Below are 22,092 nucleotides of genomic sequence, written 5' to 3'. Positions count from 1 at the left end.
AATGATGCTGTGCTGCATCTGAAAATATATCTCAGCATGTCAAAGGAAGACCCATCCTGAAGGCGCTGGCGGTGGTGGGATCCCATCTTGGCTCTGTCACTGGAGCTGTTCAGGTGTGACACCCCCCGCAGTGACTTTGCACGACTGGAGCAGGTTGAGTAACTGGCTCCTGCCTGCGTGAACCTGCTTGTGAATTACTGTCTCCTTTCTACTTAAATGTGTCTTCAGCTTCAATGACACACAGTGACAGATTGTGGATGAAAATGCCCACCTCTATGGTGTAACCGTCTGATGTGCTGATAGAGGAAAACAAGAACCTGCTGTGTAATAGTTGGTGCAAACTTAATTGCATTAATGGCTCTCTGTCTTTAGAAGAGAAATGGTGCCTGAAAGATGAAAGGATGAAACATGGGGAAAGAGCAAGGAGAGGAGGAGGTTTTAGGTGGGGAACTGATGGTTTGTGTACAAACTTTGGAAAAACAGCACAGAAACTAAAGTCAAAGTTTAGCTAGAAAAAAATAAACTGGTGGAATTTCCGGCAGCTTTTGAAAAGAAGAGTTGCTTCAAATACAGAAGTTGTGTGGAAAAGCCCTGAAGAGGTGGGAAAACAAGTAGCTTTGAAAGCAGAAACCGTTGAATTCAGCTTCTCCACACAGATAGGTGTCCAGCTATAATTTATAAATAATTAAATTATTTCTAAATGTCTTTTAGAAATGAGCAAGGATGTGGAGAGCTCATTAAATATGGGGAGTGCTTAGGAACAAAGGGAGGTAATTAGTTCTGTAATTTCTCCATCGTACTCATTGATGTATGCTGATGTTGAGATGGCACACATTAGTAATGACCTTTTCCATGTGCAGAGAGTACAGTGAGATCTTTCCCTAATGTGCTTTCTAGAGGAACAGCAGGAGAGAGAACTTTATATCCATCTATGTTGCTGCAGTCTGTCCAGTACAGTGAGATCCCTCTTCTCGCTCTCCATTTGCTGACCGGCATCCCACTTGGTTCCCTTCCTCAGGAGCAAAAGATGAAGGGAACATTTGAAATCACTTATATTATCTAATAAATGAGTGATAATGAAATTGCACGACCAACACGTTTTTGTTTTAAGCAGTAATCTTTTCAGTTGTACAACTCCCTGTCAAGTAAAGCTTGCTGTGTCTGGTGTCATGTTGCCAAAGCTGCTGCTTCATTAGAAAAAAATCTTTCTGTAGGATATCCACATGGATGGCTGAAGACTTTTGGACTGAAGCCTGAAGTATTCTCAAGACAGGTTGGCAGTTGGAAGCTGAGGATAGTGCGAATGTAATTTGGAGCCTTGCACACGTGCAGAATGGCAAAAGGATTTGTGTTTTCCAAAATCTGTTCACTTTTAATGGATGAGAATATTATTCTTGACTCATTTTGAAAGATGAGACCAATAATGCCTGCAACTTACCGTGTCTTTTTAGAACATTTTTGTTTCAGTTTTTCAGATGGTTATTTCAGTTTTGTAAGTTTTTTAAAAGATATTTTTAAAATTGGTTGGTTTCTGTGCATTTCAGGAGCTTAAAACATAACATTTAAAATAATTCCTGACACCTGTTCCTCTCATTGTGAAAATGAGTGGTGTTTGGCTCCGGTAACGATGGGAGAATTCAAGGTTCATGCATTAAACTGTGGTTTTGTTCTAGTACTGTGGTTACCAACTTGCAGTACGGAATTCCTTTTCATTTATTACTGTGGGAAACGTCAGGGCTCTGAAGAGTTTTCCCGGCTGCCGTTGCAATGAACATACAACACAAAGGCATAAGTAATGCAACAAATTTGATACTAAATTATTTAGTAGTTGTAAGATGAAATTGAGCTGTTGGTGACAGGAAATGGCTAAACCACACTCTCCTTCCAGCGGATGGTGTTTCCCTGGATCCTAAGTGCAATGTGTGGTAAATATTTTGAATCTTGCAAAACAGCATAAGTTGCTTTTTTCTCCTTCTTATCTTGTATTATCTCAGCTATGGAAACTGAGAAGTTCCAGTGCTTCCTTCACCTGAAATGGGAAAAAAATCTTCCATCTGTAGCATTTCACATCATTTCTGTTTTCTTTGTAGGACGGAAGAGGTGCCTGCAGCTCAGCAACCTGCAAAGCCACAGACGCAAGCCAATGGAACAGGTAATCTTGGTCAGATCTCTACTAGCAGTTTCAATCAGTCGGGGTTTTTTTCACCCCTTTCTTTTGATCCTTAGAAGATCAAACCTTGCTGAAGAACTTGCTGGGTCCTTAAGCAGGCTTCTGAAGAAGTCGAATACGAAAGGCCGTTTGAGCAGCTTCTTGCCTCTCTGTGCATGATTCTGCATTTACTTTGGGTAGCTGGCTTTGCGCACCTGAGCAAGGAATTTATTGTGTATTTTAAAGCTTTTAGGATTGTAATGAAACCTGTTGTCTGACTTCGTCGTTCTTGCATGCCTTGCTGATCTGTGACTTACCAGACAAGAGGTGTAATACACAGAAATGATGTTCTATTTTGTTTTCAACTGTAAAAGCTCTTTTATGCCATTAACTGTATTCCTGCTTCTGTTTTCTAAAAGAAAAAACATTCTGGAGAAGGAATAAGCTTAAGAGTTACTCATTTTTTGGACACCTACAGCGGCATCTACATTGCTTAAGCTGCTGCTTATTATGTATTCAATAATACAGTGTTTCTGAAAGAACTAAGGCAACAGGCAGATTCTCAAATTCTCAGTCTTTCAGTACACTTAAGCTTTCCTCACCACACCTCTTGATTGAGACTTAGGCTTTTAAATCTGTGGGTTAAATTTGAAGTTGCTCCTCCTGTGCTCCATTATGTCAATACTTTCTGTTATGTGAACTACAACCTGCCATTTTTTTCTGTCTTGTACACTCAAAATTTCTTTCTGAGTACTATCTGAATTATTAGCATGTGGGAAGCTACTTCATATGCTTTTATTTTCAAGTGCAAGTGTTCTCTCAGCTTTGAACTGTCACTAAATTTCTTGTTTTTCTAGACACTACTCATACATTAATAAATAGTTTGATTCTGTTTTCTTTGCACTGGTTATTTTTTCTTACATGCTTAAAAGCATCATTTTGGCTGTTGTGGTTGGCTGATAAATCTTTCATGCCTCTGTTTAATCATATCTTAATTTTATGGAGTTCTGTACCAAGTTTGGTCCTGGAATAGTTGTAACCAGTGTCCTCTTCGTGACATTGCTGTGTTGACCTACCTTTCCAAAGAATAGTCTCATTATTTATTCCTTCTAGACAGTGATTTTCTGAGTTACAGGTAAAGCAAAAGGAAATTGTTTTGTTCTCACTTGCACTACCTTAAGGCTTTCACCCTCATATTATTTCCATATACCCGTATATTTATGTTATGTTTCTCCACTGAAACAGACATACAGAAAGTGTGCATCGCTTCATTACTTTGCCATATAAGACTTTCCAGGCAGTGTTATGACTCTGTATTCCATATATATAGAAGGTGGCATATACAGTATAACTTCTGTAGCCTGGCTTTAGACAAAAGAAAGTGTACGTTTTTTATGTGTGTATGTGTGTGTATATATATATATACACACACACACAGAGTCTTTACAGCCTGTAAATGGTTGGAAAGTGTCAGTAAAAATGCCTCCTGCAGAATCTTGTTAAAGTTTCCCCCTCGCTTTCCTGTCAGATTCACTTGTCTGCAAGTTGGTTGTCCTGCTCTCTGCTCAGGGGTGTTTTGCTTTGCACTTGCTTTTCTTGAGGTGACCCTTCAGCACAATAGGAGTGCAGAGATTTACATCAGTCTTCTGTTTACAGGAACCTCTTGCCCAGAAAATGTGTTTACAGTGCTTGCTAAAAATTCTCATTTGTTAGGATGTTTAAGTAATCTCTCTACTTCTGGTAATAGGATACTTCCCTGTGCTGTACTTAGAGCAAAGCAGGAGTCACCTTTAGTCTTATTTTACCAGCCATAGTGCAGTCAGGGTTTCTGTGCAGTGGCAGAAGGAAACTGCACAGTGAGTTTCCTTGAAGAGTTTTTGGTGAAGGGCAGGAAAGTCGTACAAAGTCTGCTTCCCAACAAAGCATGGCATGCGGGAACAGGGGCAGGCTTTGTATGAAGTTCTCTTCTAGTATTACCCTGATACTTAGTGCTTCTTTTTTATAGATAAGCGTAGTCACACAGTCTGTTCGAGACTCCAGAAGTGGTTTTGCGACAAATTTGGGGAGTATGTTGAGGACTTCAGATTTCAGCCAGAAGAGAATACAGTGGAAACAGAAGAGCCACTTAGCGCTAGAAGGTAAATCTTGAATGTCATTGTGAGAAATTGTTGGCTTCTTTACAAGTTCCTTTTTTTCCTCTTTTTTTTAACGACCTTTTCCATGGTTTGAGCAAGTGTTTGCATTAGCAGTAATAAAACTGAAAGTACAGGACCGTCTCAAAAGGTTTGTGAATGCTTCAGCCAAAACACAAAATCTGAAGTTTATCTGCTGTCTGAGGTAGAATAAGAATTATGTTATTTACCAGGTTGTGTCATATGCCTCTCAAACCATGGACAAAGTCTTGGTTTGGCTGGGGAGCTTTTACATTTCAGTTTTTGTCTGATGTAAGGTAGACTGTATTAGTTACAAGAAGCACGTTTCATAACAGTCAAGAATGTAGCTTTATGCACAAACATCTAATTTGTAGCTGTGAGTGGTGTTTCAGGGACCAAATGTACACAACTGAGCACTACTTGCCTATTTAACAAGTTGTTTTTGTCCATTAATTTTCAGGTTGACTGAAAATATGAGAAGATTAAGTAAGTACTTAGCAGTATTTTATTTTCTGGAAGTAAAAATAGTTCTTAGTAACCCTATTGAGAGGATTGCTGGATTTCGAAATGCAGTGTTTTGAAATACTTCTGTCAGTTCATAAGCAGAAATGATTCTGAAATCCTGAATTAGTGTTTGGAGTGCAAAGTAACATAGAGGAGCAGTGGTAGAAGCTTGCTTTTAATCTTGAATTACGTACGGTATCTTTGAACTAAAAATGTCATGTTAATTAAAATGTAAACATGTAATGAATGAGAACAGAGTATTTTTCCAATGGCAAAAGTAAGTGCCCATACCCTGTGCCTGAGCTGCTTGTAGTTCACTTGCTAGTCCATTAGCTAATGCTTTCAAAGAAGGAGGGGTTGGATGATGCATACCCCTAGTGTGTCTTGCATTTGGATAGCTGGTAAATTATTTTAGAAGGTGGAGGATGCAAGATGGTGGGTTAAGCCCTCCAAAAGTTCTGTGCAGCCAAGAATTGCTAGCCTGATTTGTGTTTCAAATTGTTAAATTATTGTAGGGGGGAAGGTGAAGTTGAAGGTAAGGGTCTGTAATCTCCATGTAAGGTCAGTTTTGTTCTCCTTATTCTAATACCAGTTTCATTCTAGTTTCATTTGGGAGAATACTTGTGACCTATTCTCTGTGGTGGATGTGCATTGCCTTCAGAATAGCTTTGAAAAAAAGCAGTATTAAGCTTAAGCTTTGGGTCCACTTGCTGAGCCACAAAATCTAGATCCCTGTTTTCCAGGGGTGCATGAGGACACACTCAGAGCTCTCGGACCCTTGGTTGCTTTCAAGATCCCTGTTGTTGCCAGCGGTTTCCAGGTGCTAACCTTCCCTGCAGGTTCAGTGTAGGATGGTGGAGCAATGCTCGAGTCAGTGACCTCCTCCAGTGCCTCAAGCGTGCCCTTCCACTTCATCCGCTGCTTTTGTCGCGCTGCTGATGCTCAAAGAAATCTAGTCCTAGTTGTTTAATCACTTCCCATAGGGATTGTATCAAGGATAGCTGAATTTCAAGCCAAACAAACTAGGACAGCAAGTCACAGGATCTCTTGAGGAGAAACCCTTTGAAAGTTGTGAGCTGTACTGCAGACGAGGATGGTTACTCCTGGGGCCCTCTGTGCCAGTGGAGTCGTCTCTCTTCTCAGCAGGGAAGGCAAAACCCATGTGTTCCAACAGAGAAAGCAAAGGTCTTGTAGCAGCCCTCTCTTGTTTTCTTGTGTCCCCCAGCTAGTTTGCCCAAGTGGATAAGAAGCTTAGAGGTGGTGGTGAATGGAGTTCAATCCAGTTGGCGGCCAGTCTCAAGTGGTGTTCCCCCGGGCTCAATACTGGGGCCAGTTCTGTTTAACATCTTTATCAATGACCCTAATGAGGGGATCAAGCAGACCCTCAGTAAGTTTGCAGACAACAAGTTGGGTGGGAGTGTCGACCTGCTTGAGGGTAGGAAGGCTCTACAGAGGGATCCAGACAGGCTGGATCGATGGGCTGAGGCCAAGTTGTTCAGTGACATTGATGGGTTTTGTTTTTCTTAATTTGGATAAGCCTTTTTATCTATACATATCTTGAATATTCCTATTAATTTTCTAATTTGGTTTTTTGTCATTTACAAGTGATTTAATCACTGCCAGCTATTTCTAACAGTTGTGTTTTTCTCTGCTTCTGTTTAGAGAGAGGTGCCAAACCTGTTACTAATTTTGTGAAGAATCTTTCTGCCTTATCAGACTGGTATTCTATCTACACTTCTGCTATTGCCTTTATTGTAAGTTATCCTATTCGCCCAGGAGTAGTAAGAACGTTTAGAATGCATTATTTACTGAAATTCATTGGAACTGCCATAACTGAGTAGGGGTTATGCTGCAGTTTAAGTCAAATCAAATAGTGTAATTCCATTTAACACAAAATGCCAGTAGTTGTCATTTCAGTTATATTTCAAAGCTACTTAAATTGTGTATTCTGGGTTTATTGTAGCATAGTTTTCTAACTGTTAAAATAACTTAGAATGATCTGGGCGTTGTTCTCTCAGTTCTTGTTTCCTGTCTCCCAGTCCTGTAATTTGATGGTTACTTCAGTCTCTGTAAAATCTGTTGTTGCTTAGGGCTGAAACGGTGACAGCGGCTCTGTTTGATAAGAAGCTGTCGTTCACCGTCAGTGTTCCTTTCCATTCATTAGGATCATACTTACTGATGAGAGACAAAATGCCTTGATTTGGGTATCATTTAATGTGCAGACACTCGTTCTGTGAGCTAAATTCAAGTATTCATATGCCATGTAAAGAAGTTTGCATGCCATAAAGCAACATAACTGTTTAGCAGTTTTGATTCATTTTCCTTCTATTTGTTAATTAAATTATCTAAATTCTTTTGGTCACAGTGTATATGAAATATTTTGATATTGAAGGAAATGATTACCAGTAGTTGTAGCTGAATGAACCGGTTTGGTGAAATATCAAACACCTTTTCGTTAAATGATCCCTCCCTGTAAATAATAGAGCCTTATTTAATACTACTTTGCACAACACAACTGAAGGAATTTTGAGGAGGAGACTTCCCCCTCCTTGTGTCCTGTGTCTGTCCTTTCTCCTAATCTACTGATTTTTCTCTCTCTCTGCTCTCCTGACAAACCCGTTCTTAAGATATAAGCTGAAAGAAGGAACTTCAGCTGGGACCTCGGAGCTGGAGCAGTGCTTCATTTTGGGGTTATCAGTAAAAAGCCTCAGCAGGAAGGCTGTAGCCTCTGTATTTTCAGAAGCTGGGATAGGGATAGAATACTTTTTGAAGCACTTTGGTTTTGTACTTGTTAGGTAATATAAAACCTGTTTTCCTGCAATCTTTTTAAGCTTGGTAAAAAATTGGGATTTAATTGACCTGAAATGATAGAGCAAGTGTTTATCCTGTTGCCCTGTGTGGGGCTAACTGTTATAACTCTTCTACTGTACTGTTTCTTCAGCTGCCCTAGGTGAGGTTAGACCATATCATGGCCACAAAGCAGATTCACGACTTTAAGGTTTACTTTTTTTTTCCTCTAACCCTTTATGTAATTGCAGTGTTGGAAATAATAATCTATCTCAAGCAGCTGAGAACTAGTTAATGCAGTGCTGTTGTCATGGGGTGGCTAAAATTTATTAATTTTTGTGATCTGAATTGTATGATTTTGAGCCCAACAGTACAGTGGGCAACAGTATTCCATGCAGCTCAGTGTATCTCAGTTTGTAATTCACATCTCTCTTTTTTTCCTTTTTTTTTTTTTTTTTTTTTTCTTCTTAATCTGCAGATTTACATGAATGCTGTATGGCATGGCTGGGCCATTCCTATGTTCTTATTTTTAGCCATTTTGAGGTTGTCCCTAAATTACCTCATAGCCAGGTATTTACTTAAATACTAGATTATTCTCTTGCAATGCTTTGCTTGAAAGATGTTTTATTATTCTTGCATTGAGTTGTAAACTACTACCTTTTCTGATATTGTGAGTTAAGTCTAACAAACTGAAACTCAAACTCTAATATTCTTAATTTCATTACTCAATTTCACTAATTCTTGAGTATTCTAATGAATCATCTTCATATCCTGTGACTTGGATCATCATAAATGATGCTTCATGTTCTTAGACAAATCCCTCAGCATGTTAAAGTTCTAAAATAAAATTCTGCAGCGTTCAGAGTGGTTGGAGAATGTCACCTTAAATACTGAAGCCTGCCGCTTTTCCCTGGGGAGGATTTTCACCTAGGCCTAAAATTGCAGATTTTCCTTTTTTGGTAGCTCTTGGCATACTTTATCCAACGTATCTTCCATTTATAAATTCAGTCTCTATTAAAAATTAAGACTTTTTTTTTTTAATGTACGTTTTCTGTACTGAGAGGATCTTTTTAAAATGCTATTTGTAGGCTGATGGTGTTTTCCCTCTTAAAATGGTGCAGAGGACCTTAATGTGGATATTTTAAAATAATTTCCTGACTTCTTAATTGATACCTACTGTCTGACACTGTATTCATTGAAAATTGCTGGAAGCAAATAGGCTTCTGAAGAAGTTGATGTAATTTTGTTCACATAAAAAACAGGAAAAAAATATTCTTAATTATTCACTCTGTGCACAGAGTTCACTTTTGTTGTAAAACCCTCATCAGTGACTGTGTAGTATCTACCTAGCTATTTTATTTTATTTTTAATGTATATACCTTTAAGGCTGTCTGTGGTTGGCCATTTGTGCTTTTCTTATGTTGTGGGTTCTTTGTTGATTTGGGGATTATTTTATTATTTTTTTAAGCCATAAGCACTTATTGTAGAAACCTATTTTGCAACCTCTTACAAAAAATCCGTGTTGGCAGGTGGAGAAGAAGTACTTGCTCTCTTTAACTATTTCCATAACTTCTAGGGGTTGGAGAATACAGTGGAGCATTGTGCCTGAAGTTTCCGAACCTGTGGTAGGTCTTTGATCGGCTTGGCCTGTATGCCTACGTTAAAAGTTGCACCTTCAAAACCTTTTTCTGTGTTTATGTGGGTAGTTGTGAAAGGAGGGAAGAGTGAGGTGCAAACAAAAACACTACAATTTTTTTCTTTCTCTTGCAATTTGGAAATCTTTACTAACAACACTCTTAGGTTTGGGTGTTTCACCCTAAAATATTCCAAACTTGAATCATATTTCTGGAATCAATGTTAATATGCCAACTTGGGACATGTTAGATTCTATGGGATCTTCAAGAAGCCTTGCGTTCTGTTTTCTTTGTAACATTTTGAAATTAATGTTTGCATACCCTGCTTTAAGTAGGAAGGATTGTAAGTGTTAATGTAAGATGGAGCTCTTGGAATTTCAGACCTTTCACTAAGACTTACTGAGGCCTTGCTTTCAGGATAATTTTGTTAATCTTAAAAGGTCAATAATCTATTTATAAATAAATTAAAAAGTTTGAGATGAAAAAAAGTCTAACAAAAATGACATTTCTGTGCTAGATCAGAAATAGGTCAGTTTAAGCATTTGGTCATAAACTGAAAGCCATTGTAACCATGCTGCTCCAAAGACTTACTGTCTTTCATAGCCTCATATTAATATGTTTGCATATACCATCAAGGACTAAAGATAACCCGCAATGAAAGCATAAACAGTAGATCTGAAACAAAGGAGGAACTTAGCAAATGTAGAGACTGTTTAAAGTGCGAGGACTATTGTGAAGAATGTTGAGGGGTCACATTGTCATGGGGAGTTTTGTAAAACTTTCAGCTTCAGCTGAGCTGAAAATTAATGGATTGTCCCTTTCTTGCCCAAGGAACCCCCAAAAGAGGACCTGACCGTGTCTGAAAAGTTTCAGCTTGTTCTAGACGTGGCTCAGAAGGCGCAGGTAATGTGCTGCTCTCGGACCTCTCCAGCTGCTTCCTTAGAAACAAGGAGGTTCATAGTCCAAGCGGTCAAAGGACGTTGTTATGCAGCATGTGAAAACAAACACTCAAACACGCAATACTTCTCTTGTGGAGGAATCTTTACCTATGAGTAACAGAGATCTCAGCAAGATCACTGGAGCTTCTGAAATAGCACAATGCTTCAGAGAACTGGTTGAGGTTCTCTGTTTGTGGCTCTGAGTGACAGTTTTTCTCCTAATATATGCATATGAGCTTCTGATAATGTAGATCAGATGGCAAATCTTACCAATGTACTGGAGTGTGGATCCATATCCCAAATCTTCTAGTCGCAAAATGTATTCCTTCAAGATTTCACAGAAGGCTACTGTCTGTTTAGGTGTGTTAATGCATCAGTTTGTACAGCATCTCTGAAATAGCCTGTTTTAAACACCACCCCAACCGCCCCAGCCCTGAAATCTACTGGTTGTGTGGGAGAGTGTGAGAGAAGGTTTTCTCCCAGCTCCATCAGTTTGGTGAGCTACCCTAGCGGACCCCACCATCCAGCTAAACATGGCCTTGTGCCACGTGTAACGATGTCCCGCTGCTGAAGTATCTTACCTTTCTCTTGGCGACTGTGTATGCTCCTCTCCCTCCTGCTGGTGGTGGTGTGTATGTTTATATGAACACCTTTGGAAATCTGTTGGGAAGATGAAATTTACAGGTGCTGAGACAGCAAGAATCGGTTAGAGAAGATGGCTGAATAACCATCTTAGTTCTGAGCAGGGGTCAGTTTGCATCAACAGTTGTTGGAATTATGTGGAATCTAGTAACTCCACAGTTGTTTCATAAAAACAGGTAGTGGTGTGCTTCCAGAGAACACTTGATAAACTCAGTAACCATTTCCTGAAATTTCAGTACTCAGAATGTGTGAAGAAACTTCCCATTTCATTGCTTACTGACAGAAGCTCTTGAATTTTAGATTTGCACCTTAATTTAAACTTTTTGCAGTGATGTAAACACTTTCCAGTTGTGATAGTGAGGTCAAATAGCTTCTTCACTTCTAACAATCACTCATGAGTTACAGAACAAGGTGTTAGATGGAAGTCATCAAGTGTTGCTGTTCTTTTCTGTATTTACTCAATTGTGAAGTACATAATTGGCTAAAAATGAGTTAAAAAATCACTTCTAGGAGTTGCTTATTCAGTAGGACAACTGTTGGTTTCTCTTACGTGGATAAAAAAAACAAAATAATGCAGGACGTGGGTTTAATGCTCTTGCTTCTTATGCAGAACCTGTTTGGCAAGATGGCAGACATACTGGAAAAAATTAAAAAGTAAGTTATCTGACGTGAGTATTTTTTTCTTCTTAAACAAGACTTGACCAAAGTCTGGAACACTAGTAATAAAATTTTGTTTCTTCTTTTTGTTTTCAGCTTGTTCATGTGGGTCCAGCCAGAAATAACACAGAAGCTCTACATTACTCTATGGGCAGCTTTTATTGCATCCTGCTTTTTGCCCTACAGGATTATTGGGCTTGCAATGGGTAAACACAATAAATAATTGACCTGCTACAGTCTAGACTTAATGTGTTAAAACTTCACGTGATCTTTAGAGGGAGAATTTTAGAGTTTAAGAAAGAAAACCCTGCATTAATAAATAATGCAGCGTTTCAAAGCATTTTCATTGTGCTTGATACTGTTCATCGTGTTCATTTTGAAAACCATCTCTGGATACGTAATATAGTAGAAAAAAGACTGGATAATGCATTTGCTCCTTGCAGAGGACAAGTTCATGATGAGCTATTAGCAGAGCTCTTCAGACCATCAACTGTAAGGCTTCTGGGAAATCCTATACTGTGGGGTTTTTTTTGCTCATGCGTCCTTGCAAATTAAATATGTGGGATCACATAAAAGGTGTGAAGATGGCAGGGTTTGAAAAAAATGAAAGGGTTAATGGGACTACTTGTAAAACTTGGAGGATAAACTGGACAAAATTAAGATTCCTGTGGGTGAAGTTGCAGAAGCTTCAACTGGGAATTGGGAAGAGGGTTCTTGCTACAGCATGAAAGTATCTTTTCTCTAAGATATGAAGCCATGTCCTGTGAACAAAGAATTCTTTTTTTTTTTTTTTTTTTCTGTTAAAGTAGTGATACGATTACTTTTAGTGGCACTGAGCTTCAAATTGTGGTAGCTTGAACATAAACAGAGGTGGGCTTGACATGGCAATTGAGTTAGATGTGTGAGGAATTATTTTTTTACTCAGACTCTTAGAAGGAGATCTCAATTGCGTTCAGTAAAGTTTTGAGAGAATATTTCATGCCCTTTTTAATTTGCCAGAATGCAAGGAAATATCTTGTATAAGACATAAGAAGACATACTGGGTTGGAAGACAGAGTTTAATGTAGTACATGAGAGCCCTCTGTTGCCACTTAAATTCTTGCAAGGAGCTGCAGAGTTGAATGCTCTGGTGTGTTTTCTGTTTTGGAAGTACATCATGTTTTCAGAATGCTTCTGGTAATAAGGAATGTATATTTGAGTTATTTTAATGTTCTCCTGCATAATAAAAAGCTACGTAAGTGGTTCAAAAGAACTGGGGATGGGGAGGAAGGAATCTGGGCAGGGGAGGAAGGAATCTGGGCAGGAGAGGAAAAATAATTTCCTGTCTCTGGAAGAAGAATCAAAATATTAAAACCAAGAGAATGTTTTAGCAGTATGACTGAAGATACAGAATTTGGTTTAATTCATGAACTTGTTAAAACATGATCAAAATGGTGATGTTCTTAATGATCCTTCAACATACCTACTAAAGTGACCTTTTTTTCAGGACTCTATGCTGGAATCAAGTTTTTCCTTATTGATTTTATCTTCAAACGATGCCCCAGACTAAGAGCTAAGTATGATACTCCTTATATCATCTGGACAAGTCTCCCGACAGATCCTCAGCTCAAAGAAAGGTCTAATGCTACAGTGTCGAGACGGGTAAGGGTAGTAAATCTTTTTGTCCCTCTGTTTCCACCATCTGAAAATCAGATCCCTTTCTCCCTTTCCCTTTTCCCCAGTGACTAGAGCACATTAAAAGGGAAGGTTAATTAAATCCTAAAAGTCAATGTTTGTTCTACTTTTTTATTATTTTCAAGATCCACAGAATTTTTATATGGATTCTGTTTCTTGTATGAAAGGAGTCTATTCTCAAAATGTGTATATAAATATGTATACAAATACTGGAAATCGTATGAAGCTAAACACACAAAAATAATGCCATCCATATTCATATCAATTTCTGTAGCATACATTCTGTGTTATTTTATTGTCAAAATTTACTCTTCTTGTATTCCCCTTCTCTATTCTCAGACATTCTTTTTCAGTGGAAATTCAGATGCTTGTTGAGGTTGAAGAGCAGTTAGTTAAAAAAATAACTAAAAAAGGTGTGAGTGTAATATGCAGCTTACTAAGGGGATAAGCATTAACAGAGGTAATAAAGTAGTTTACAGATGTAGGCATTATGTCTTATGGTTGTTTGTATTAGGTGACCTTTTAGTGTAGTGGTCATAAATGACTTTTCACCATGCTGGTGTTCCAACAGTAAATTTTTCTTTTCTTAAAATCTCATAGTTAAAACTGTAAGTGTTGTGTTTTGTGCATCCTTGCAAACTGTTTTGGGGCTTGACATGATCACTGAAAAGCAAGTCATGCTTTTCCATATCCCTGAATTTGGCAGTGTTTATTAGCTAAAAAAATAGCAGCAATAAAACTTCAGTCTAGTCCCATTTTAGCATTCACTTAATGCCTCCTATCACAATATCTAATGGCATTCATGGGGTATCTGAGTGCTGTCATAAACTCCCTGACTAAAATGTGCAAGGCTTAGCAATAATTTGGCCTGGGTACACAACTTGAGAGCAGGAGGGATAAACATGTGAACCCTCGGTTGTTAACCTGTCATGAAGAAGAAGAAGAAATACAGGATTCCGAGGGAGATGGAGTAGTCGGTGGCAAAATGATAACTGCATCATCATTTGAGTATTTCAGAAGGAAGTAGAAGAGAAAGACAATCTCTGACTGAATGTGAGTCTTTTTGCTCCTATTTTCCAAGGGACAAGAAAGGCGAATGAATGATTGGACAGAGCCATCCATAGCCTGTATTTCTCTTGCTTGCAGAAGACGGGCTTAAAAGTTTCTGTGCCTCTGGAGCTTACAGGTTATCGTTCACATTCTGTGATGGTGGTGGCAGCTTCTTGCTGGGTCTCGCTAATCTGCCTTAGAGGTGGAAAGGCTCTGAATTGCTGAACTTGAATCCATAAACTTAAAGAGTAATTATGCCTTCTGGCTTTTCTTTATGGCTTAAGTTTTGACAAGTAGGCCAGGGTTATGGTACTACTGTGTCTGACTTGACGGGCCTGGCTTGCCTGCCTGGAAAGGATGCGCAGGGCTGCATTATCTGCTTCCGAATGTCTTTGAAAACATTGACTTGCTTTCAATAATAAATAACTTCAGACACACTTTCTTACCCCATGGGAAATTTCAGGGAACCTCACAGTATAAAAAAATAGCTTTTTGGACAAAAAGGTAAAAACCAAATAGGTTTTGGTTTGGTTTTTTTTTTTCATAGAAAAGGCAGAGCTCAAAAGCATGTAGTGCCAGCACGTGTGCATTTGCTTTGGCTTCTTATCTTTAAACAGCATACAAGACACCTTAAACCTAGACACAATGCAATATTCATTGCCTAGACCACCGCTATGACCCAGTGTCCTTAGAGAACAATCCTGACACCAGTATCTGATGGGTAAAGGTTGTATGTCAAAAGCTGGTGACAGATCAAGTGAAAAGGAATAACTCCAGGTATTCCCACCTCCAGGTTGTTGGTGACTTTTGTAGACAGTCAGGACTCTTCCAGCATTACAAATCCAGTTGCTCCCAGTTACATTTAAGGCTTATCAGAATTGGATACAATGCCTTTCTTGTAGTAATTGACCATAGATTGTGTCAAGCCTGGGTGGCTATGGATAAGCTACTTTTAAGGGTAGAGGAAACATTTGCCTGTGTTAGGAAGGACTAGAAGTAAGGGCAGAACTTTCTCACATCTTCAGCCACCAGTTGGGGTGTGGTACTGAAGTTTAAACACCTTTTTTTAATCTCTTTATAGAATGGATAGGTACGAAGCAGTGTAGGAGAGAGCGGGAATAATCCTCATTCCAGTGCAAAAAGCTGTAGACCTCTTGCCTTAACCTTTTGTATGTTTTGGGCCATGGAGCTTCACCTGGTTACGTGCATATGGAGCCAAATATCTTGTCCAAGAAAGCCATCCAAAAATTCATCTGATCTCTACTTGTACAAAAACTGTTGGAGAAGCTATTATTTTCCTTGGTTCCAGGGGCTCGATCATTGCTGAGGGCACCACAGAAAGGCAGTAACTGAAGCAATAGTAGAGTTATCATCAACCATTTGCTTTCCAAGTCAACTTTCTTTATTCTTTTCCCCCAAGGCATCGTTGTATTACAGTTACCCTAAAAGCTGGATGGTAAATACCCTCTGCTGTGCCTGTTTTGTCAGTCTGGTTTCTAGTCAGCGATTGCAGTGCGCATTTTTTCATTGCTTTGGATGGCTTTTGTTAGCGCTAAATCCTGCAAAGTGTTGAGTGCTGCCAACTTACAAGCAAAAAAACGCAGCGGAGGCTGGTTGGCCTCCAACAGCATCGGGCCTTCACAGAAGAAGGGCTTAGTCCTGAGCTTGCATGTTGTCAGTTTGCCAGTTGTTTAACTGCATGTGTAAGAACGGAGCTGTTTATGCTTCGATGACAAAAGCCAGCCTTTGGAATCAGGTGGTGCCCCACCAGGGTGAAAAAGCCAAATGCAGGCAAGCTTTCCCAAAGAAACTGCCTGCCGTCCTTCCAGAAGCAAGGCTTCTTTGCTAGGGCAGTCTCCAGTGGTTCAGGAGCTCTGTTTAAAAGTAGATTTTACTCAAGTACTTTGGTTGTAAGAACTCCGCACTACCTCTCCTGCCTCCCTCCCCCCAAAGGATGCTGACAGCCATTCCCATTTTATTTTACATGTCAACACACTCAAAATTCAGTGCAACTTCAAAGCAAACGAAAGATCAATGGCTCTAACACAAACCTGAATAAACTGAACTGGTGTGCTCTAACCACTGATAACTCTTCTTTTTTTAATTGCATTCGTTGTGTGTAGTCTCTTGGTTTGTGAGCAAGATCTTGCAGCTTCACTCAGTTCATGTTTTATTCTATGTATTATACTGTTAAATAGACTTCACTTTTTTTCTTTTGTCACTGTCACATTTGTGTTGTTTGTTTCTTTTCCTGCTAGCTGTCAGGGCATGAAAAGGTATGGATCGTAGCGTGGAAAACTTCCTTTCAATTTCAGCATATGTGTTACTAATGAGCTGATGCAGTTTTGTGTGGCTTTTTCTTTGTTTACTCTTTTTTTCTTTCTAAACTTATTTTATGCAATAGTATTTTGTGCTTGGTCTGTCTCTTGAAGACAAGCCAAGTATTGATAATATATTAAATGAGTCCCGCTAGTATAATAATTGGAGTTGTGTGCAGTGATTTAGCTGTATCTAATTGGATATACCATAGAAAAATGTATTTTAAGATAGGTCCATCTAGCACCATGTGCTTTCCCCCCTGCAAAGGGTGTCCATTAAAGGGCAGCACTTTGAAAAATGATCTTCAGGTAGCACATTAGAGTTCTGTGCTATAGAAATAGTATAGTGCAATAGTCCAAAGTTAACTTCATTGAAGTAGTTAATGAAAATTGTTGCATTACAGATTTTTTTATAGGAAGAGTAGATAGCCAGGTGATTTTTTTTTTTTTTTTAAGAGTGCAGCTTAAATGCTGCTGCTCAAATTTTGGAATCGGTGTTTATTTTTTTCTGCAGCTTCAAACAGCAGCATCCAGAAGTTACGTGGGCTCAAGCACCCCAACTGGCATAAGCAAAGATGAAGACACAAGTCGTTTTCATACCACTAAGAGGGGGAATTTCCATGAAGTTTTCAACCTGTCGGAAAATGAGCGTCCTTTGGCAGGTATTATGCAATGGGAAAGCTACATTGGTAGAGTATTTTCTAAAAAGCCAAGGAGAGTTTAAAGTTGAATTCCCTTTCTGTGCAATGTACAGGTATAAGCTTCTGATTAAAAAGACTTGCTTTAAATTAGGATGAATGGAGGCAGTCTCTTTCATTCCACATCCTTGCAGTTCTTTGAAAGAATGCACAGCCTGGTGTGCCTTTTGTGGTAATGCAAATGGAATAGTCAAGTTAAAGGGAATAATTTTGTGGGTGGTCTTTGTTTTGGGTTTTTTAAAAACTAGTGTTAAAACAGATGATGTCTAAAAACACCTTATTTAGGCTTTTCTTTGTAAACACTTCTAGTTTTAGGTATCTAAAGTTTAATTTCCAGTGTTTTCTGCTGTTTTATAAGGAAACTGTTGGGGGTAATGCCTGTCTCTTTCTTGAAGTAAAATTTCTTGTTGTGACTTTTTCAGTGTGTGAAAATGGCTGGCGCTGTTGCTTGATTAACAGAGATAGGAAGATGCCTACAGACTACATCAGGAATGGAGTTCTTTATGTCACAGAAAAGTGAGTCGTTGCACTTCACACATTTCTTTAGAGGGAAATGCAACGAAGTTAAAAAATTTAAATCTAAAAGTTATCCTTTAACAATGTTTTGAAACAAAAATACCTTTTCATTGTGCTTTAAAACCTCAAGAAAGCACTGTAGGAGAGGGAGAGCTGAATTCCGGGGTGTGGTAACGCTTAACAAATGTGATTTTGCTTTGGAAAGGCTTGAACAGAAATGGAGAGTAGCTCTATATAGTCAGTTGTTAGTAGCTGTGGTTCTTGATCTGGATAACATACTAAATATATACTAAAAAAGAAACCTAAAAGCTAAGTGTATTTGAGAGTTGTGGTCAATGGTTATTTGGCAAATACTCTTAGTTTCTTCTTTTAAATCAAATTGAATGTATTGCTTCCTTGAAACAATGTGCAATAAAAAGGAAATCAGAATTCAAGCCTTGGTTTCAAAACTAGTACTTGATTTTTATTTTTTTTAATCCTTACTTATCCCCCAGCCTCCCAGGGCTGGATAACTATCGTCACTACTGTTTGGGTCTTGCACTGAAATTCCTTTGGAGTGTGATGAATGGAAGTAAAACTCATCTGTATGCAATGTCACCTAGTGATGGAGAGCACTCTCCAGAGTTTAGAAATCTGAGCTTTTGTCTGCATCACAATAACATGAAACTAACGCAGTGTTTTCCATTAATCTTCTTTTAGGATGGTAAAAGATTTATAAGACTTTTGAGATTTCCTGTTTCAACTGTTTAAGGATATACATGCTTCCTATGTCTTTAAAATGCTTGTCAGGTTTCACCATTCAGTGCAGTAATATAAATACAAGTTTTTTTCTGTGTGCATACTGTATTTTCGGGGCTTTCAGACACATAAGCCAGTTTCTAGAATTTACGAATGTTTGCTCTAAATTAGAAGTCTTAACTGAATTGCGTATTGTGTGCATCTTTCTTTTTTTTGAAGCTGATTTTAATCTGTGAGATTCAAACTTCAGATGTGACAGGAGGGATATTAAGAGCTTTGTTTTAGGATACTGTATAAAAATGAGCATTTTCTTTCTTGTCTTCAGCTACTTATGCTTTGAAAGCTCCAAATCCGGCTCATCTAAAAGAAATAAAGTTATAAAGCTAACGGATATAACGGATATTCAGAAGGTATGTCTGTTTTGTGTTGCAGATAGGGGAAAAAGCTGGTTTTCTGTTCAGCTAGTCATGTTTTGCTTTTCTGCTTGCATTATTTTGAAACAGCATACCATTGATAATTTTTATAAGTAAAATGTAATTCTTTGATCAAGTATATTTCTCAGAACTGCTTGTTTAGGCATTTGAATTCAGCACAAGCAAACTCACTATGAGCATAAAAACAAAGTAGTTTACTAAACGCTACACTCCTGAATTATTTTAAAAATAGTATTGTTTCTTAACTCCTGCGTTGACTAGAGCTGTGTAGGCTTTGAGAAGATTTATTGTTAGCAGGAATTCTGTAATACTGACTTCAGTTTGGGTGTTGATATCGGAGATGCACCATCTTAAAAGTAGATGCTTTAGAGGGGTGAGGGGTTATTGTCAGTAGAGGAAGGTAAATCATTGGAATAGCCAGACTGGATTGCGCTGGAGTTTCATCTGGTTGGGGTCCTATCACTAACAGAGGCAAGAAGTAGGTGGCTGGAAGCATGACAAGTACAATATGATCCTTCCTCTGGTTGAATTTTATCAGCCTGCAGTCACCAATGGCTTTATTGGTGCCTTGCATCACTCTACATGGCGTTTAATGTCACTTTCTGTTACTCTCTCGGAACTTGTTGTGCTCTTAAATGCAGATGCCCCTGCTCTCTGCTACACCCTGTGGCAGCACCACAGGTTAAATCATGCTGTGCAAAGAAACCTCAGCCTGGTATCTGCTGCTTAAGTACTTCCAGATTTTCAAATGAGCTCCTTCTATTTATATTAAGTTGAACATTTCCATTGGAATTAATAATTCATACTGATGGATTTTAAACATCATCCAGGAAGTAATGCTGGCTCGTTGTTTAGTTGGTCTTTACTGCCCTAGAGGTCCTTTTGCATCTGTGTAGTTTTTTTTTCAGTGAAGATGAGACAGAGATCATGCAGCCAGGCATAAAAACGTACTGTGCCTGGTTTTATCTGGGGATGGGAAACACAGGCCAGGCTTGGGGTCTCTTCCCCCTTGGGGATATTCACCAGTTCAGCCAACTGTAGTAGGCTGTAACGCCTTTTTAGCATTATGGACTTCCCTTAAAAAAAAAAAAACAAAAACCAGCCTATACATACCCTGTTTCTCTATTTAATTTTGAAAAAGAAGCTTTTTTTCTGGTCTGCTTGCTGCTCCTTTAAACAGTGGATGAATGTTACTTCTAGGGAAACCTGTAGGTGATGGTCACAGGCACACTCTCACGTACATATATACATGCAGGGCCGGGCTGTACTGCCAGCCCACACCATCCAGCTGCCGGCGCGGTCCCTGGCATCGTGGCTGGGCCAGCTCCCACGCACCGTGGTGGTACCGGGGTGCTCGGTTCGGTGACCGGGATGGTTCAGGCAGGCAGGTTGGGTGCCACCGCAGCACGTGGGAGGAAGGGGAGGGCCGGGTTCTTGCTGTATGGACAATGCTGTACCCATTGACTCTGGGGTCAAAGAGCAGCGTCTGGTCTCTTCTTGTTTTTAATAGAGATCTGTTAGTCCTGGCTGGGAGGATACACCGGTGACGAGCTGTGTAACCTTCGCAGCACCTTTTGCAATTGTTCAGTACATGAGATATCTTTGCTCTGTGTTTTTCCTTTTTAGTATAAAGTGCTCTCTGTTCTCCCGGGATCAGGGATGGGTATTGCTGTATCAACACCATCTACACAAAAAGTAAGTAGCTGGCTGTATCTGTATTGCCGTGCTTGACTTCATGCCCTTTTTGTCTTCCTTCTCTGGCTATCATCACGTAAAGGCTGGTTTTTTTCCACATGACAGTGGGGTGTTTTGTTGCTGGTTGGGTTTTTTTTTTTTGTTTGTTTTGGTTTTTTAATTCAGTTGTCTTTCGTTGAGTATATTTGGCTTCAGGATTTTAAACATTTAGCTTGTTCCGCTGCATCTGGACTATTTTACTGTAACACTTCAGAAAGATTTCCTTCATTATTTCACTTCCTCCATTGACTGTTTCCCAGCATCCTTCATCAGGAGTACAGGGGATGCTCTGCTGTGCGCTCTGGAATGAAAAGCTTGATGGCTTGAGAGCATCTGTGCGTGAGGAGGCTTTGGTGTGGAAGGGCCTGGCACTCAGATGCAGTTTTCCTGTTTCAGTCTGGTGGTGCTAAAGGTTTAAGCTTCTCTAAGCCTCAAATACCCTTTGGGCGACTGAAGCTTTTCTTAACATATGACTAAACCTTATTTTAAACTAATCACTATAAATAACTTTTCTCCAAGTCACACGACTGTTGTACCAGGCTTTCTGCCTGTTGTGTAATATTGAGAATAATATTCTTAATTATGGGGTTGAAAATGCTCATCTACCTAAAAAAACATTCTGTGAGCTGAAGCAGAGGCACTGAAAAAGATTTTTAGAAATCTTTAATGAAGGCAGACGTTGATCAGGAAAATGTCATGCATATCATGCACAATGGAGAGGAAAGAGAGTTGAAGTGTTCTCCATTGCTAATACTTTGTGCTGATGCATTTTATGCCACAGTTGTTTTAAGAGGAAGATGAAGTGAAAAAATCTTAGAAACTCTGCCATATATCCAAGGATTTAGTAGAGAAAAAAATTCTTATGTCTTTATTAATGCACTTCAAGTACAGTTCATCTCCTGTTCCTATTGATTTGGCCAAAACTATACGTAGAGGAAGATTTTTCTTTTCCAGACTGACATGTTCTTTTTTTCTGTCATTTAGCCTTTGGTGTTTGGTGCCATGGTACACAGAGATGAAGCTTTTGAGACAATATTTAACCAATATGTGAAAATAACCTCTGCATCATCGAGCAGTGAGAGCTAGTATCTTATCTTGGAAGATCTAAAGGCAACTTTCTTATTTTACAATTTGGTAGTGAAAAAAATGAACATCCTCATCTATTTTGCAATAATTTTTCTTGTCTGGTGGTTTATATTCTATCTGTTACATAAATCAAGTGTATTTTATATATGCCTTCATGTTTGTTTTTAAGGTTTTTGTAAAAAAAAAAAAAGAAAAAATGAAACAAAACAGTGAAAGTGCTATCATCACTATTAGCCTTGCACATTAAGCACTTTTAATGTTTATTTACTGACATTAAAAGCTAGGAAGATACTTGGAGAACTGAATAAATAATGAAGTGAACCAGATTGATCCCTTTAACTCTACTGATATCATGAGGGATACATTTGTCCCTTTATCTT

The 22,092-nt window shown here is 38.8% G+C and overlaps 1 protein-coding gene across 1 annotated transcript in view; it reads left to right on the top strand.

The window, feature by feature from the left end:
* GRAMD4 (GRAM domain containing 4) overlaps positions 1–21,889 on the top strand; it is a 51,557-nt gene extending 29,668 nt beyond the window's left edge. The window contains exons 4-18 of the mRNA XM_074168199.1: positions 2,091–2,152; positions 4,155–4,287; positions 4,763–4,788; positions 6,469–6,560; positions 8,072–8,163; positions 9,170–9,218; positions 10,059–10,130; positions 11,418–11,461; positions 11,561–11,670; positions 12,951–13,105; positions 17,021–17,168; positions 17,627–17,720; positions 18,784–18,868; positions 20,519–20,587; positions 21,611–21,889. Of these exons, the coding sequence (XP_074024300.1) occupies positions 2,091–2,152; positions 4,155–4,287; positions 4,763–4,788; positions 6,469–6,560; positions 8,072–8,163; positions 9,170–9,218; positions 10,059–10,130; positions 11,418–11,461; positions 11,561–11,670; positions 12,951–13,105; positions 17,021–17,168; positions 17,627–17,720; positions 18,784–18,868; positions 20,519–20,587; positions 21,611–21,712 (1,333 nt within the window). The 3' untranslated portion in view covers positions 21,713–21,889. The remainder of the gene's footprint in view (positions 1–2,090; positions 2,153–4,154; positions 4,288–4,762; positions 4,789–6,468; positions 6,561–8,071; positions 8,164–9,169; positions 9,219–10,058; positions 10,131–11,417; positions 11,462–11,560; positions 11,671–12,950; positions 13,106–17,020; positions 17,169–17,626; positions 17,721–18,783; positions 18,869–20,518; positions 20,588–21,610) is intronic.
* The last annotated feature ends 203 nt before the right edge of the window (positions 21,890–22,092 follow it).

Source organism: Numenius arquata, chromosome 2, assembly GCF_964106895.1.
Source record: "Numenius arquata chromosome 2, bNumArq3.hap1.1, whole genome shotgun sequence".
NCBI classification, from domain to species: Eukaryota; Metazoa; Chordata; class Aves; order Charadriiformes; family Scolopacidae; genus Numenius; species Numenius arquata.
The sequence above is the reverse complement of the archived record's forward strand: the minus strand, read 5'-3'. Positions and strand labels throughout refer to the sequence as shown.